Below are 18,981 nucleotides of genomic sequence, written 5' to 3' on the forward strand. Positions count from 1 at the left end.
GCTGTGCGGCTCGTTCCATCCGCAAGTAATGTGTGATCAATTCCCCACCCGGAATGTAATGTTTATTCAATAATTTTCTGTACAGTCGTCGCCCAATCAATTACATTCCTACAAGTAATGAGCGACCTCCTCCAACTAGATTCTTTGCAAGTAATCGCTAGTCTTACCGCCCGCTTCATCTCTTCTCTAATTATAAGAATTTCCTACTATCCTCTCCGCAGGACAACCTAATCCCTTCCCCTGTTGCCGCTATTAAATTACAACTCATAATAACACTTTCCTGTCTGTGGCTGTTAGGAAGATAAGGATGATAGCAGATCAGACAAAAGTGCATTTACCTCGCCATTACCCAGCTGTAGGTCCTCGAATCCATCTTGCTGGCGAGAAACAAAGCGTGCCCCCAAAGATGACTCTTCATTGCCCAATCAATGGCCTCCTTGACAATAACAAGTGACATATTAGCAAAGAAAATGCAAAATAATTCAAGAAATGCAAAGGTAGAATAAAAAGGTATAAAGAAGAGTTGAGTGGGAGACGTAATAAACCTAACTCTTAAGGTTCATAGATTCTATATATCTGTGCAATTATGAAATGTTATAAAAGCCAAGGGCAAAATTAGCATTTAAAGAAAAAATTGAGTTTGAGGGTTTGGAATAACAGTATAGATTATATTTATGGTACTGCTATATCTAAAATATATTTGTGTGTGTATATATATATAGGGGAGAGAGAGGACAAAGAGAGAAGAGAGAGAGGAAAGAGAGAGGAGAGAGAGAGAGGACAGAGAGAGAAGGGAAAGAGAGGAGAGAGAGACAGAGAGGGAAGAGAGAGGACAGAGAGAGAGGAGAGAGAGAGAGGACAGAGAGGGAGAAAAGAGAGAGAGAGGACAGAGAGAGGAGAGAGAGAGAAGGGAGAGAGAGGAGAGAGAGACAGAGAGGGAAGAGAGAGGACAGAGAGAGAGGAGAGAGAGAGAGGACAGAGAGGGAGAAAAGAGAGAGAGAGGACAGAGAGAGGAGAGAGAGAGAAGGGAGAGAGAGGAGAGAGAGACAGAGAGGGAAGAGAGAGGACAGAGAGAGAGGAGAGAGAGAGAGGACAGAGAGGGAGAAAAGAGAGAGAGAGGACAGAGAGAGGAGAGAGAGAGAAGGGAGAGAGAGGAGAGAGAGACAGAGAGGGAAGAGAGAGGACAGAGAGAGAGGAGAGAGAGAGAGGACAGAGAGGGAGAAAAGAGAGAGAGAGGACAGAGAGAGGAGAGAGAGAGAAGGGAGAGAGAGGAGAGAGAGACAGAGAGGGAAGAGAGAGGACAGAGAGAGAAGAGAGAGGAGAGAGAAAGAGAGAGAGAGAGAGAAAGAGGAGAGAGAGAAGGGAGAGAGAGGAGAGAGAGACAGAGAGGGAAGAGAGAGGACAGAGAGAGAAGAGAAGAAGAGAGAGGAGAGAGAGAGGAGAGAGAGAGGACAGAGAGAGGACAGAGAGAGGACAGATAGAGAGGAGAGGGAGAGGACAGAGAGGGAGAGAGGAGAGAGAGAGGACAGAGAGAGAGGAGAGAGAGAGAGGAGAGAGAGAAGAGAGAGGACAGAGAGAGAGGAGAGAGAGAGGACAGAGAGAGAGGAGAGAGAGAGAGGAGAGAGAAAGAGAGGACAGAGAGAGAGAGAGAGGAGAGAGAGAGAGAGGAGAGAGAGAGGAGAGAGAAAGAGAGGACAGAGAGAGAGAGAGGACAGAGAGAGAGAGAGGAGAGAGAGAGAGAGGACAGAGAGAGAAGAGAGAGAGAGGAGAGAGAGAGGAGAGAGAGAAGAGAAAGATGTGTGGACAGCGCCTTTTATGTCAAAAAGTCAAATTAAGATAACTGACCCTGCAAATTACAATGTGTAAAGAGTTAAAAATCAAAGGTTTATACACGTGTCTCCAATTGAAGATTGGATGGCAGAGAGCAAGATGCAAAGATTATCAGAGTCTTCTCAGCCGCAGAGAGAAATCAGAGGCCATAATAGGGAGGTGGAGCAGGAACCCTGAAAAGCACAGAATAGCAAAGTAAGGATAATGTGAAATCAGCCGCCCATACACATAGACCTGTCTGTTGGAGCATTCATAGGATCAATCCAGCCAGAGATATGGCAGCCAAAAGTGGCAGATCAAGTAGATGGTGTTAAAAAAGAAACAGAGAAGGTCTGTGCAAGGTGGAAATGGATCAGTCCTCCGATTGTGCCAAACATTGTGTAGTGTGTGCAACAAAAAAATACAAATTCAACTTGACCGGTCAACTTTTTAGAAAAAATAGTCCACTTATTGAACTAATATATAAAGCTGAGTATGTGTGTGTTTGTGTGTCCACTAAAGGAATTTGCACCATCGCATTTACAATCATGAAATTTTGCAAAGCCACCTCATTTGACTCAGGAAATGTCATAGACTATGTTTTGAGGAGAAAATTTAACACCGCGCTTTACAGTTATTTACCAAAAAAACCTGATTACATTAAAGTGAATAGAGCTGAGAGCTACAGGTCATTAATAGGAGCTGTGACTGGTTGCTATAGGCAATGAGGTAATATGATTTTAGTAGAGACAGACACACACAGAAACAGACACACATAGAGACAGACACACATAGACAGACACACAGAGACACACAGACACAGAGACACACAGAAACACAGACAGAGACACAGAATCAGACACAGAGACACACAGAGACAGATACACAGACACACACAGAGACACAAATAGACAAACACAGAGACACACAGAGAAAGAGACACACAGACAGAGACACACAGAGACACACGGACAGACACAGACACACACAGAGACAGACACACACAGAGACAGACACACACAGAGATAGAGACACACAGAGAAACACAGACACAGAGACAGAAACACACAAAGAGAGAAAGAGACACACAGGGACAGGGACAGAGACATAGAGACACAGACAGAGACACAAATAGACAAACGTAGAGACAAACAGAGACAGAGACACACAGAGACACACATAGAGAAAGACACACACAGAGACGGATACACGCAGATACACAGAGACACACACACAGACAGAGACACAAATAGACAAACACAGAGACACACAGAGAGGGAGATATTCAGACAGAGAGGGAGAAAAGGAGAGTCGGAGAGAGGGAGAGATCCACAGAAACAATTAGTTACTATCCTGGGCAATGTCGGGTACTACAGCTAGTTATAGTATATAACTGATCAGGCAAAATGGTCAAAATTAGCAACTGTGGCCAACTTTTACTCTATGTGTATGAGCAGCGCTAGGCAAATCCTTACAATGACTTCAAGACTTAGGAGTTAATCTAACCTCTGTCCTCCGAGCAGATAAAAGTGAACAACATTTAGTACCAGATAACCCAACTTAAGGTCATCAATGAGGAAAAGGTTTAACGTATACGAAAGGAACAACCTCAGGTAAAAAGTCATATGCCAGGATATTATCTAAGAAGGTAAGCTTGATTCATGAATTAGAACGCAGCCAAGAACAGAAGTAAATTGGTTTATAAAGCCGACTGTGGTCCTCAAAAAGACTAAAGTATTAGGAGAGACTTAAAGAGAGCACAATGTTGTCAATTTAAGGTGGACGACTTGCTTTTTTTCGACCAAAGTAGAGCAACTTTGTGAATTTTTCCACGGCCTGCGCCGTTGTTTCAGCATTGGATGGAACCTCTCCGGTTAGAAGATCCATTTGTGCGCCATTAGGAATGAGAGGTGGTTCATCAGCCAGAGAGATGAGCTCGCTGTGCTCTTGCTCTTTTCGGTATCTCTCCCGTTTACAGTCTTGGAGTAATAGATCAGCCAGGTCAGTCCCAGTAATACACTAAAGAAAGAATGATCATGGGAAAAAAACAAAGTCATAGATAAAATAAATCTGTGACTATAAATAAGCAAGGATATTTCTATCCCGTCTGTGCACCTCCCAAACCCAGCTGCTAACATTTTGGTTGCCTTTTAGTAGGGATGTTTTTCCTAATTTACAGCGTACGGAAACAAAAGCAATTTACACGAGAAAGTGCTTATAAGATACCAAAAAGTTTATGCCAGCCATACACAATAACAAGCTTTTTGGTGCTTGTTCAGCCGTCAGCATTCTTTCTCAAGTCTTCCCGTAAAGATACATTTGAGAGGTCAAGGCCAACTAGACTTGGCCAAACTACATATCTTTCGATGGAGGAATAATCCACCTGAAGGGAAGAATCAGCAGGACGTAAAAGCCAACAACACTATCCCATTGATGACTCATGCCTAACAGAACCCAGGGACTATTGGGTTGCTCTCTTTCACAAAAAAATTACCTAGATGTGGATCCATTGTGTATGTTTGATGTTGTGTGACGTTGCCTTCAATAAAATGGCATCGGAATTGGCACGTACCGCGATCTCCGACCCTATTTATTTTAAGACAATGTGGAGACGAATATGAGCAGCGGCAGAGCATGTGCAGACTGATTTATTTTTCTATCAGTGCATGTCTTCAGTAAAATGGCGCCAGAGATCTCAGTACGCTCATGCGCTGATCCCGGCGTCATATTATTGAAGACAACATCACACTAGCAATAAGCACCTGCCGTCAACATCGGCATTGGAGGTGGCACACAAAAATTGAAATAAAGAAAAGGAGGCAAGGCAGGAGGAGGAAAAATTACACAGACTGTGCCTACCAGCACTCTCTTAGCCACCTGCACTCACTTGGCCTATCTGCACTCACTTGGCCTACCTGCACTCACTTGACCTACCTGCACTCACTTGGCCTACCTTCACTCACTTAGCCACCTGCACTCACTTAGCCTACCTTAACTCACTTGGTCTACCTGCACTCACTTGGCCACCTGCACTCACTTGGCCACCTGCACTCACTTGGCCACTTGCACTCACTTGGCCTACCTGCACTGAATTGGCAACCTGTACTCACCTGGCCTACCTGCACTCACTTGGCCACCTGCACGCACTTGGCCACCTGCACTCACTTGGCCTACCTGCACTCAATTGGCAATCTGTACTCACTTGGCTTACCTGCACTCACTGGCCTACCTGCACTCACTTGGCCACCTTCACTCACTTGGCCACCTACACTCACTTGGCCATCTGCACTCACTTAGCCTACTTGCACTCACTTAGCCTACCTGAACTCACTTGGCCACCTGCACTGACTTGGACACCTGCACTCACGTAGCCTACCTGCACTCACTTGGCCTACCTGCACTCAATTGGCAATCTGTACTCACTTGGCTTACCTGCACTTACTGGCCTACCTGCACTCACTTGGCCACCTTCACTCACTTGGCCACCTGCACTCACTTGGCCACCTGCACTCACTTGGCCATCTGCACTCACTTGGCCATCTGCACTCACTTGGCCTACCTGCACTCACTTGGCCAAGGGCACTCATTTGGCCTACCTGCACTCACTTGGCCACCTATACTTACTTGGCCAACATGTACTCACTTGGCCACCTTCACTCACTTGGACACTTGAACTCACTTGGCCTACCTGCACTCTTCCCTGTGTCAACTGCGCTGACACAGGAAGAGGAGGCATCGCAGTTCTACCAGCGTCAGGACTGCTGCTGCCTGTGATTGGCTGCAGCAGTCAGGTGACTTGAGCAGCGCATTATTAGAAAAACATCCCATCATGCGCTACTCAAGTCACCTGACCGCCGCAGCCAATCACAGACAGCAGTAGCTCTATTGCTGGTGGATTGGTGCCTTCTCCTCCTGCGCTGGATCCACTTATTTGCTACTTTTTACAGCTGCAATTCCTGGAAAACTATTTTTTTAACAGGTCAATCCCTCTAATGCCTATAAATACTCTCAATTGTAGCAAGTTCCCCCAGACTTGCCTTCCTTTACATTTTTTTATATATTCTCCAGTAGAAATAGATAAAGTTTCTAAAGTTTTTAAGTCGAATTCCCGAGTACAGGTGCTGGAAATCCACGAGCCACCAGATCCTTTAAATATTAACTAAAAACTGCCGATGGTCGGTTAAATCCTCCCAGTCCCTTCAACACTATCATACAAACAAAGCCATTAATTACCACAAACCAGGACTCTTGGCTGAAAACCGCATGCATAAAAGCAATCTGCATAATGTTAATTACGGAAAACCATATTTACATAATATATGATCGACCGTGCTATAAATGTATATTGAAACAGCACTCCATGGATGTTGCAAAGTGACATTTGTTCGCTGCTAATGGAAGGCAGATTTGCAATGTTGTGTTCCACATACCCCATTCTGCCGACACATCTGCAGCAGCACCTGCCATAGCAGAGAGTTGTCGCGGCTCCTTGCACCCTGCGCGCGCAGGCACTGGCTCACGTTCTGCTGGCAATAGTTCATTACATCTACTTTATGTAAATCCTCCCTGTAGGATGCCAAGAAGAGAGATATTAGTCCGGCGCATACCTATGGCTGTTAATTAAGTGGATTTATATGGGAAAAAAAAGGAAAAAAAGTGTTCCCATTTGATTAAAAAATTAAAAATAGTCTAAGACAACAACTATACATTATAGAGACGCGTTTCGGGCCAAAATATTTTATTTACAGGGCTTTGGATCTCGGTTTGAGGGCACAATGAATAGTATATCATTATTTTTTAATGCACATCTCCAGTACTTTTATAAGATTCCGGGTGAAGAAGACTTCTATCTTTTTATTTCTTTTGTTTAATAATTTATAGAAAAGAATATAATATTACAGGACTAGACATTTAGAAATAAAAATGCTGAGTTTTATACTAACAGTAAATAGATGTTTAAAGCGGATCTGTCACAAAATAAAGTGTATACATTAATAAATAGACCTCTTAGACTTGATGAGGCAGGTGCAGTTACTGTTAAAAATTCATATTAGAATGATGGTGTAATACTTTAAATTCAGTCTGCGTTTCTAGCCTGATTGATAGCTCCTCAGGGTCCCTCCTCCCTGATGAGATCTCACAATGCTCGGTATAAGCCGCAGCTGTCAGTTCGGCTGGGTGGGATTGATAACTTGTTTTAGGCTGTACTCACATAAGGATGGTAATCATTAATTGATTACACAGACATTATGACATGGATTTTCAAAGTAAGTACACCATCCTTTTCAGAGATCTATGCACCAGTGTATGCAGTGTGTATCTGATGACAGATCCACACTAAGAGGATACAGACCTCTGCAATTTATATAGACACAGAGTAGAGCGGGGAACGTGGAAGAGAGAATGCCATAGATCACATCTCACCAAGTCTGGAACATTACACTAGACATAATGCTATGTCCTATTTATTAGGGACATAAAAGAAACTGAATTCAGATATTCATTATTATATATTCAATATATATTATTATATTCATATATGAATTCATTTCACGTATCTGGACTAAGGGGTATTTTGCACGCTGCGACATCACCGGCCGATGGTAGCGATGCCGAGCGCGATAGTACCCGCCCCCGTCGCACATGCGATATCTTGTGATAGCTGCCGTAGCGAACGTTATCGCTACGGCAGCTTCACACGCACTTACTGTACCTGCCCTGCGACGTTGCTCTGGCCGGCAACCCGCCTCCTTCCTAAGGGGACGGGTCGTGCGGCGTCACAGCGACGTCACACGGCAGGCGGCCAATAGAAGCGGAGGGGCGGAGATGAGCGGGATGTAAACATCCCGCCCACCTCCTTCCTTCTGCATAGCCGGTGGACGCAGGTAAGGAGATTTTCCTCGCTCCTGCGGCTTCACACACAGCGATGTGTGGTGCCGCAGGAACGAGGAACAACATCGTATCTCCTATTGGTGCGACATTATAAAAATGTTCGACACTACACAGATCACCGATTTACGACACTTTTGCGATCATTTATCGGCGCATCTAGGTTTTACACGTTGCGACGTCGTTACCGGCGCCGGATGTGCGTCACTTTCAATTTGACCCCGACGATATCGCAGTAGCGATGTCGCAACATGCAAAGTACCCCTAAGGCTATGTGTGCATGGTGCATTTTTTATGCAGATTTGGTGCAGAATTGATGCAGATTGTGGCCCAAATCTGATTGTCTGTCCTTATTCCAGCAAAGTGAAGTCCTGTGCACATGTTGCTTTTATCCTTGGAGATTTGGTGCAGAAAATAATCTATAGCATATCAATTGTTGGTGCATTTTTTACTGAGTTTTTTAGCCCTTCAGCCATTGACTTCACTAAAAAAAAAACACATTGCACGAAAACGCACCAAAAATGCATGCAGTTTTTTGTGCGCTTTTTGCCAAAAGGTGCAGATTTGATACAGAAAAGTTCTGCACCAAATCTCCAGCATGTGCACAAACCCTTATAAGTAGTCTGCCAAACCCAAAATGCATAATAAACAGTACAGTCATACTAGCACTGTACATACCGTATCTCAGTGCCTGAGAAAATCACTTTAAAGTCAAAAGCACAAGAAGAGGCATGGGTGCTCAGTGCAGCTGCCGCTCCCTCAATTTGCATTTTTGAGAATTCCCTCGCTTCTGATTGGCAGAACTAGCTAGTGCAAAGTGAGTACTGTCTGTACTCCGCCTGCATGTCTGCACATGTACACTGACACTGTGTGAGCCTGCCAAGCACATACAATATGAGTCTGCATATAGTGTGGGTGGGCGCGTTCTCTTCTCTGGCTCCTCTCTGTGGCCACTATTCGCTACAGTAATATATCTGGTATTGTAGCTGGAAAGCAGCTTCAGAGAGAAGGCAGGGAAGAAAGTGCACCCGTCCACACTGTGCGCACCCAGACTAAAGGCCCCGTTACGCGCAACAACATCGCTAACGAGATATCGCTGGGGTCACGGAAATCGTGACGCACATCCGGAATCGTTAGCAACGGACGTTGCGTGTGACAGTTACGAACGACTGCTAAGGATCTCACTTACCTCAAATATCGTTGATCGCTGACACGTCGTTCCTTTCCCAAATGTCGTTGATCTTCTAGGACGCAGGTTGTTCGTCATTCCTGAGGCAGCACACATCGCTACGTGTGACAACCCAGGAACGACAAACAGCAGCGTTCCTGCGTCCTCCGGCAACGAGGTGGAAGTGTCGTTAATGCGGCTGCTCTCCGCCCCTCCGCTTCTATTGGTGGGCCGCTGTGTGACGTCGCTGTGACGCCGAACGAACCTCCCCCTTAGAAAAGAGTTTGTTCGCCGGCCACAGCGACGTCGTTAGTGAGGTATGTGCGTGTGACGCGCAGTACCGAAATTGTCCGCCACGGGCAGCGATTTGTCCATGACGCACACACGACGGGGGCGAATGCAATCGCTAGCGACATCGCTAGCGATGTCGCTGCGTGTAAAGCAGCCTTAACAGTGTGTGCACACAGAGGGCTCAGGCAGAGTCAGTGTGTGTGCAGACGTGGACTGAGTTCAGACAATACTTGCTAGTCAAACATGCGCTGTATATAAAAAGTGGTCAAAGTCCCCAAAGTACAAATTCGGAGGACATTGTGGTACACTGAGCCCTTGACCATGCCAACGTTGGACCCAAGACCCCTTATGTTCCTTTGACTTGCATATAATAAACCTCTATATAAGGACTTGGATTTTGCTACAGGGTCCCCTAAGTTGCATTTTTGGAGAAGTTGCTGGCTGGTGAAGGGGGCTAAGTGAAAAATACAAGCAACACAATAAAAACCAAAGAGTCAAGGACAGGGTCAAAATCTGATACAAATTCATAGTCAAGGATAGTGATGCCAGAATCCAGGGTTTCAAATACGTGAGAGCAGTCAGGGTCTAAGCATAGGGTGGAAATCCTAAAGTATACCGAGGTAATATGCAAAACTATATGTGTCGCCCAGGGATATGGGGTACTCAGTCCCGGGCGGTGTATATCTGGGGAATGTCACTTCGGTGGCCGTTGCCCGATTCCGTGCCCTGGGCCCTTTTTATAAAGGGGATATATTTACGGGGGATTAGAATAGTGTTCACACGTGATGCCATTTGCAGTGTTGCGGCTATGTAGATAGAGCCGCAGCTGCACAATGTCCGCTACTGGGGCTGGTGTTAATGGCAGCCTGGATGTTAGGCCCTCCACAAGCAGGTCTGGGCCCCAGAGGGTAGGTGATGTGACGGGTGTCAGAAGAAGGTAGTTCACACAAGGAGTTCAGTGCAATTGGTTCTTTACTCACTGTCTGGTGGTAACTGGTCACTCGAGGCTGGCTGGTTTCACCTTCAGGTCCCCTTTGTTCCAGTGCCTGTTTAGTAATCTGGTGCCTTCTTCCCCTGCACCTGTCTTTGGTTGGTGGGTCCCCGTGGCATATAGCAACTGGGGGTCCCCGTCCGGTGGTTTTCCACTGCAGTCCATATGATGGTAGTGTGAACCCTGTGGGGTTGGAGTCTCTAGTCCTGTCCCTGGTTCTCCCTTTGCTTCTGAGTCTCGGATTTTTAAGGTCAGCGAGGTCCTTGATGGTCCCCTCGCTGTGCAGGTGTTATCAGGCCTGCCTGGAGCTTCTGCCTGACCTACAGTCCTGTACTCCAGGCTACTGTTCACTGCAAGTCAGTGCGTCTCCTCCCGTCTCACTTCACAGTCTCCTCCGACTCACTTCTCAGACTGACTGTCTGTCCCTATCTGCCCCTCCCACCTGGTCAACCAGTGGACTGGAGCGGCTCCACCTCTAGGTGGTCATTCATTGGTCCAACCCCAGCCCTGTACCACTCCATGAGGGACCGTCGGGAAAAAACTGGGACTTTATGAAGTGTTTGTGTGTGACCGACACTGGTATTCTGGGTCCCTGGGGTAGGCCCTGCATCCTGGTGAGGATGCAGAACCTTGTAGCTCCCTGATGTCTTCAGGGGCGCTACATATACAATGTGCAGCTCAGGTAGCAGGACACGGGCGTCAAATAGGGTGCAGATGGGGATTTTTGCGCCCCCCCCCATACCTGTCCCTGGATTGTCTGCTAACCACCTCTTTCAATTGGGCTTTCAAGCAGACTAGCAAATAGTTTTTTTTCAGGTTTTTATAATTCTGGCTGGGTAGTGTTTGTGGTGACCGCCCGGTGTTTCCACTGACACCGTCACCAGGAACAAAGGAGTGCACAATCAGGTGCACATTGCTTACGATTGTCTCCATTTCTTTATATTTTACCATCCTCATACTATCGTTGTTGTCACGTCTCAATTACCGTAACTTTTTTTTTTTGCTCTTTTCATTCTATTTTGTCTGTCATTGTTTTTGTTGCTATTGAGATAAATGCAATTAGTGAACATTTGCAATCTCATTTTGCATATTTGCCCATTCGTTCTGGTTTAGTCTCTAATTTTATTTTATGTTTTCATTATTTACAGGATAAGTGTTAAAACTGATCTGGTTCCATGCCAGAATTTCATTGTCAGGAATGTTTTATGGTCAGAGTATCGGAGACGTGCGGATAGTTGTTACAAGGAGATGATGATAATGATACTATAATGTATGAAATGAGCAGAACACATGGAGACGCTGTTTTTATTACTTCAATGAACTTAAGGAAAATTGCATAATTCATTCTCTGTGACTACGTCTGAACTACATTTCCATTACTGTATGGTTGCGCTGATAATCAGAAACTGCTTAGTCTGATAAGTGTGCGTTGTAGACATTGGTAGAGGTCGAGGATCACATGACAAATACTTTTTGACAGCACCGTAAAATTAAAGTGGGTTTGTCAGCAGATTTCACAACTGCATTTGATATTAGACAGATTTCTTAGACCTAATGAGGCTAGTGTACTTATGCTGACAACTCATGTCAAAATGGCTCTTTAATCATTTCTGAATGTCACTGGATGACAGGACTGGGACATCTAAGTGACCCCCAGACTACGGACCCTGCGCTGGCCCTCAACTCAGAGGTACGCTTGATGGTAGCGAGGTCTCAGTCACCAGCATGTCCCTAACTCCGGTCCAAGCCCTGATGTATCTCCCCTCCCTCACTTCCACCCTAGGGCTGAGCTGGGACTGTAAACACAAACCCCACAACTAACATGAACAGGTCAAATACCAAAAACTCATATACCTGGCAATCACACAGAAAGGGGCGACAAAATGTGCACAGGGGGAAATATAAAAGGGGAAGTAAACATACAACTGAAAGCCTAAACTCCATTTCTGCCTAACTTACTAATAGCTCCTCAGTGGCCCTCCTCCCTCCTGAAATCTCAAACTGCTCAGTACCAGCTGCAGCTGTCCCTCCTCCCTCCTGAAATCTCACACTGCTCAACACAAGCTGCAGCCATCCCTCCTCCCTCCTAAAATCTCACACTGCTCAGTACAAGATGCAGCTGTCCCTCCTCCCTCCTGAACTCTCACACTGCTCAGCACAAGCTGTAGCTGTCCCTCCTCCCTCCTCAAATCGCACATTGCTCAGCACAAGCTGCAGCTGTCCCTCCTCCCTCCTGAAACCTCACACTGCTTAGCACACTCTTCAGCTGTCCGTCCTCCCTCCTGAAATCTCACATTGCTGAGCACAAGCTGCAGCTGTCCCTCCTCCCTCCTGAAATCTCACATTGCTCAGTACAAGCTGCAGCTGTCCCTCCTCCCTCCTGAAATCTCACATTGCTCAGTACAAGCTGCAGCTGTCCCTCCTTCCTCCTTAAATCTCACACTGCTCAGCACAAGCTGCAGCTGTCCCTCCTCTTTCATGAACTCTCACACTGCTCAGTACAAGCTGAAGCTGTCCCTCTTTCCTCTTGAACTCACACACTGCTCAGCACAAGCTGCAGCTGTCCCTCATCCCTCCTGAAATCTCACACTGCTCAGTACAAGCTGCAGCTGTCCCTCATCCCTCCTGAAATCTCACACTGCTCAGTACAAGCTGCAGCTGTCCCTCCTTCCTCCTGAACTCACACACTGCTCAGCACAAGCTGCAGCTGTCCCTCCTCCCTCCTGAAATCTCACACTGCTCAGTACAAGCTGCAGCTGTCCCTCCTCCCTCCTGAAATCTCACACTGCCCAGCACAAGCTGCAGCTGTCCCTCCTCCCTCCTGAAATCTCACACTGCTCAGCACAAGCTTCAGCTGTCCCTCCTCCCTCCTGAAATCTCACAGTGCTCAAAACAAGCTGCAGCAGCCCCTCCTCCCTCCTGAAATCTCAAACTGTTCGGTACAAGCTGCAGCTGTCTCTCCACCCTCCCGAAATCTCACACTGCTTAACACAACCTGCAGCTGTCCCTCCTCTCTCCTTAACTCTCACACTGCTCAGCACAAGCTGCAGCTGTCAGTTAGGCAGAGACTAAATATAGGCAGAGATTGCATATATTTGGACTCATTAGATTTCTTACTCTACAGGCCCCGTCACACGCTACGATATTTCTAACGATATGTCGCCGGGGTCACGGAGTTTGTGATGCACATCCGGCATCGTTAGAGATGTCGTAGCGTGTGACACCTCCGAACGACTGTTAATGAGCAAAAATACTCACCTTATCGTTGCTCGTTGACTCGTCGTTCATTTTCATAAAGTCGTCCCTCCTTCTGCGCGCCGGTTGTTCATCGTTCCCGAGGCAGCACACATCGTTACGTGTGACACCCCGGGAACGACGAACAACAGCTTACCTGCGGCCGCCGGCAATGCTGAAGGAAGGAGGTGGGCGGGATGTTACGTCCCGCTCATCTCCGCCCCTCCGCTACTATTGGCCGGCCGCTGTTTGACGTCGCTGTGATGCCGAACGTCTCTCCCCCTTCAGGAAGAGGATGTTCGCCGCCCACAGCGAAGTCGTGCGGGAGGTAAGTCCGTGTGACTCGGGTTAACGACATTGTGCGCCACAGGCAACTAATTGCCAGTGACGCACAAACGACGGGGGCGGGTGTGATCGCTCATGTGATCGCACGATATATCGTCCCATGTGACGGGGCCTTTAGGCTTGACTCATATTTTTCTTATTGTACAGATCATTCACTTTATGGAGTTTAGGAGCTGAATTTGGCAGTTTTGGTGTTGTAATTTCAGCCCCCAAAATTTTTATAATAAGCTATCAAAACATTATATGTATTCCACATTGGTATAAAAAAATATATAGTTCGAAGCTCCTTTAATAAAAGAATAAAAAAGTTACAGATCTCAGAAAATGGTGACACAAACCCTATTTTTTGTCATGGTTTTATAATTTTTAATTGTTTTAACCACTAAAGTCGTACTGACCTGGAAAATTATTTTGCTGTATCATTTTTATCAATCAATCCAGTAAAAAAAAAAAATAATCCAAAAAATATTTGTAGAATTGCATTGTTTTTAGCATTTCACCATATCTGGAATTTTTTACTAATTTTTCAGAACATTATATGATAACATTAATGGTCTCATTCAAAACTACAACTCGTCCTGCAAAACATTTGCCCCTTTGATGAAGGGAGGACTCGAAAAAAAAGAAAAAAAATTGCCTTGTCCTTAAAGGTCAGGATTATACAGCCAGTCTGAAATTGATTTTTAAAGTAAGTACACCCTTTAGGTCTAAGATACCTACTTAAGAATGTATGCAGCTTTGTATCATGAAATCTGGTGACAGATCCACCTAATGGGAATCTGTCAGCAGGTTTTTGCTATGTAATCTGACAACACCAGGATGTAGAGACAAAGACTCCGATTCTAGGGATGTATCAGTTAGTATACTAGTTGAAAGGTATCAACCACTGAGGACTCTCTGTTCTTTTAAACAATTTTTTTTTTTTTATCTCTACTGGCTAACACGGTACAAAGATATATTTTACTTATACTAGTTGAAGCAGTTATGATAAAGTCAGTTTTCTCTACGGCAGATCTAGCAGATGTCAGTTATTCAGCTGTGTATACCCTCCCACACCATAGCTTTCTGTGTACATTGTACACTGACACAGAGCTGCTAATCAGTGCTGGTGGGCAGGATTGGACTAGGAAGCATGTGCTAAGTAGTCTAGTAATGATAATCTTCTGATGATAAAACTCTGATTGTACTGAAGCAGCAAAACACAGAACCAGTAAGTGACACATTTCTGTAATCAGGAAATCTGCTCCTACATTATAGTGCTCTCGATTACATAGCAAAAACCTGCTGACAGATCTTCAGGCAATAATAAGGTTAAAGGGAACCTGTCACCAGATTTGGGGCCTATAAGCTGCGACCACCACCACTGGGCCTCTTATATACAACATTCTAACATGCTATATACAGTGTGCCCACTCATATCCTGTCCACCGCCATTAACTTGAGAACGGCGGCAGCTATAGGAATAGAAGTGGTGTCTAGGTATAGTAAAGTAGCCATGCACTACGCAATGAAACCACCTATAGCGCCACCTGGTGGAAAACAACGGAGTTAGCATTTTTATCTCGAAAATGGAACAAGATAGAGAAAAAAAGTGAATTAAAAAATTGTAGGGCATCATCATCACATCAATTCGAATCGACATTCTCAAGTTAATGGCGGTGAACAGGATATAGGTGGACATACTGTATAAGAGCCCAGGCCGCTGTGTAGAATGTAAAAATGTCTTTATAATACTCACCTAAACGGTTGGTGTGGTGCAGACTGGTCAGATGGGTGGCTCCGTTCTCCGGGTGCGGTGCCTCCTCTTTCAGCCATCTTTGTCCTATATCATGCACATGCACTGGCATTGAGGTCTTGCGCAGGCGTACTTTGATCTGCCCTGAGCAGGGCAAATCAAAGTATTGTAGTGTGCCTGCGCAAGACCTCAATGCAGGCGCATGTGGATGACATCCTGCACCCCGACTTCAGTAAGGGGTACTTTGCACGCTGCGACATCGCTAGCCGATGATAGCGATGCCGAGCGCGATAGTCCCCGCCCCCGTCGCACATGCGATATCTTGTGATAGCTGCCGTAGCGAACATTATCGCTACGGCAGCTTCACACGCACTTACCCGCCCTGCGACGTCGCTCTGGCCAGCGACCCACCTCCTTCCTAAGGTGGCAGGTCGTGCGGCATCACAGCGACGTCATACGGCAGGCGGCCAATAGAAGCGGAGGGGCGGAGATGAGCGGGACATAAACATCCCGCCCGCCTCCTTCCTTCCTCATTGCCGGTGGAGGCAGGTAAGGAAATGTTCCTCGCTCCTGCGGCTTCACACACAGCGATGTGTGCTGCTGCAGGAACGAGGAACATCGTATCTCCTATTGGTGCGACATTATGAAAATGACCGACACTACACAGATCACCGATTTACAACGCTTTTGCGATCGTTTATCGGTGCATCTAGGCTTTACACATTGCGACGTCGTTACCGGCGCCGGATGTGCGTCACTTTCGATTTGACCCCAACGATATTGCAGTAGCGATGTTGCAACGTGTAAAGTACCCCTAAGAGGAGGACAAAGATGTCCGAAAGAGGATGCGCCGCACCCGGAGAATGGAGCCACCCATGTGACCAGTCTGCACCGACCGTTTAGGTGAGTATTATAAAGTCATTTTTACATTGTACACAGCGGCCTGGGCTCTTATATACAGCATGTTAGAATGTTGTATATAAGAGCCCACTTATGGTGGCTGCAGCTTATAGGCCCCAAATCTGGTGACAGGTTCCCTTTAAGTTCTGATAATACCATACTAGAATACCTTAGTGATTGAGGACCAGCAATATTTATGGTGTAAAGAACATATATTTCATATCATTCTGACATAATTACCGGGATCTGAATGCAAAAAAATACTCCGCACAAAAAAAAACTATAAAATGTAATATTAAGAAATCATTATATAATATGCGTTACCATGCACCGCGAGACAATCCAGGATTTCCCCAAAGTGCCTCTTATCTCTTAGCCCACACTGACAGGGGCTTATGTATCTAAGGGAAGATTCCATTTACATGTATGTCTCTGGGAAAACAAACCAACCGGGAGCAGAGCAAAGGGAACATCCGCGGGATTCACGAGCGTCAAGTTATTTGTGATATTTAAACATAATATTAAAATTCTTTTTGATGCATATTCAAACGCAAAGTCACTTTTTCTTGATATATATTTCATAAAAAGATTGAAAAAAAAAATTATTTCACTTAAAAGGTTCTTTTTAACTTTGTTATTCATACAACTGATCTACCGAGGGTACGGAAAGTATTCAGACCCCTTTAAATTTTTCACTCTTTGTTTCATTGCAGACATTTGGTAAATTCAAAAAAGTTCATTTTTTTTCTCATTAATGTACACTCTGCACCCCATCCCCCATCTTGTCAGAAAAAAAAACAGAAATGTAGAAATTTTTGCAAATTTATTAAACAAGAGAAACTGAAATATCACATGGTTATAAGTATTCAGCCCCTTTGCTCAGACACTAATCAATCAGATTTTTTTAGATGCTGCATGTAGCAAAGCTCAGAAAGCTAACCCCACCCACACCCCTGATTAGTAGCGCTGTGTGTACATTGTTTATTGACAGAAAGCTGCTAATCAGTGCTGGGGGATTGCTTGGAACAGGTCTTAGGGTGCCGTCACACTTTAGCGACGCTCCAGCGATCCCACCAGCGAGCTGACCTGGTCAGGATCGCTGGTGTGTCGCTACATGGTTGCTGGTGAGCTGTCAATCAGGCAGATCTCCCCAGCGACCAGTGACCAGACCCCAGCCACCAGCGACGCGGGGATGCGATGCTGCGCTTGGTAAATAAGGTAAATATCAGGTAACCAAGCGCTTGGTTACCCGATATTTACCTTGGTTACCAGCACACACCGCTTAGCGCTGGCTCCCTGCACTCCTAGCCAGAGTACACATCGGGTTAATAAGCAAACCGCTTTGCTTATTTACCCGATGTGTACTCCGGCTACTTGTGCAGGGAGCCGGCACTGACAGCGTGAGAGCGGCAGACGCTAGTAACCAAGGTAAATATCGGGTAACCAAGCAAAGGGCTTCGCTTGGTTACCCGATATTTACCTTGGTTACAGCTTACCGCAGGCTGCCAGACGCCGGCTCCCTGCACATTCAGATCGTTGCTCTCTCGCTGTCAAACACAGCGATGTGTGCTTCACAGCGGGAGAGCAACATCCAAAAAATGAACCAGCACAGTGTGTAACGAGCAGCGATCTCACAGCAGGGGCCAGATCGCTGCTCAGTGTCACACACAGCGAGATCGCTAATGAGGTCACAAAAACCGGGACTCAGCAGCGATCTCGCTAGCGATCTCGCTATGTGAGAAGTACCCCTTAAGCTGGACACCTAATCCGGCCAATGATAATGTATTGCTGATAAAACACTGATTGTACTTAAACACCAGCACACAGCCCAGTAAGTGACACATCCCTGAAATCAGTATATCAGCCCACACCTCATGCTGTCCTCAGACTGAATAGTAAAAACCTCCTGACAGATTCCCTATAAAAGGTACTATATAAATATAAAGATAAAAATGTATGTATGTTTTATGGCTTTATGGAAATTTGTATTGATATTTGGCTACCAAACTGTAGGATCACCTCCTTTTATAAAAGTGATATTAATCTACCCATGATCTTCACAAAAAAAGAGAAGCAACAGAAGGTTTGTGATACTTTTCTATCCAACAAATGATGGAAAATGGGGGTGGGAAATAATAAAAACTCACTGATTTTGAAGGTGTCCATGGCAATTGGGGTGACAGGACCTATGCTTGTCAAGACAACAGTAAGGTCAAGGGCCACAAATGTCTAAAGCGAGTCCCGGAGAGGATCCAGAACCAACATCATGAGATAGGGTCCTGTAGTTATAAGGAGCCAGATTTCTTTCATTCATATATATATATATATATATATATATATATATATATATATATATATATATATATATATATTATATACAGTATATACCTAGTAAAAATGCAACCGTGAGCTTTCTTCTACTTATCATTAGGTAATTTTTAATGAGATGTGTTATCTGTAAAATTATTTTTTATACATTGTAATTTTGCACTGTTTGACATCATTTAATGATTATACCCTCAGCTTCCTGGCTGCATTGTAATTTCTGTATGATTATTATAAAATCTGCAGGGCCTCAAACACATGCAGAACATAGGAATTAACGTCATGCCTTTTTAA

At 45.3% G+C, this 18,981-nt stretch overlaps 1 protein-coding gene across 3 annotated transcripts in view; it reads right to left on the reverse strand.

Annotated features, from left to right (window-relative positions):
* SEC16B (SEC16 homolog B, endoplasmic reticulum export factor) overlaps positions 1-18,981 on the reverse strand; it is a 276,625-nt gene that overhangs the window by 191,961 nt on the left and 65,683 nt on the right. For all 3 annotated transcript variants that reach the window (XR_012724949.1, XM_075320161.1, XM_075320162.1), the window contains exons 10-12: positions 6,240-6,375; positions 3,601-3,828; positions 339-436 (exon numbers count right to left, since the gene is read on the reverse strand). Coding sequence is in view for 2 of the 3 variants with exons in the window: in XM_075320161.1 (XP_075176276.1) it covers positions 339-436; positions 3,601-3,828; positions 6,240-6,375 (462 nt within the window). In the remaining variant the exon portion in view is untranslated. The remainder of the gene's footprint in view (positions 1-338; positions 437-3,600; positions 3,829-6,239; positions 6,376-18,981) is intronic.

The sequence above is a fragment of the Anomaloglossus baeobatrachus genome, chromosome 8 (genome assembly GCF_048569485.1).
Source record: "Anomaloglossus baeobatrachus isolate aAnoBae1 chromosome 8, aAnoBae1.hap1, whole genome shotgun sequence".
Taxonomy (NCBI): Eukaryota; Metazoa; Chordata; class Amphibia; order Anura; family Aromobatidae; genus Anomaloglossus; species Anomaloglossus baeobatrachus.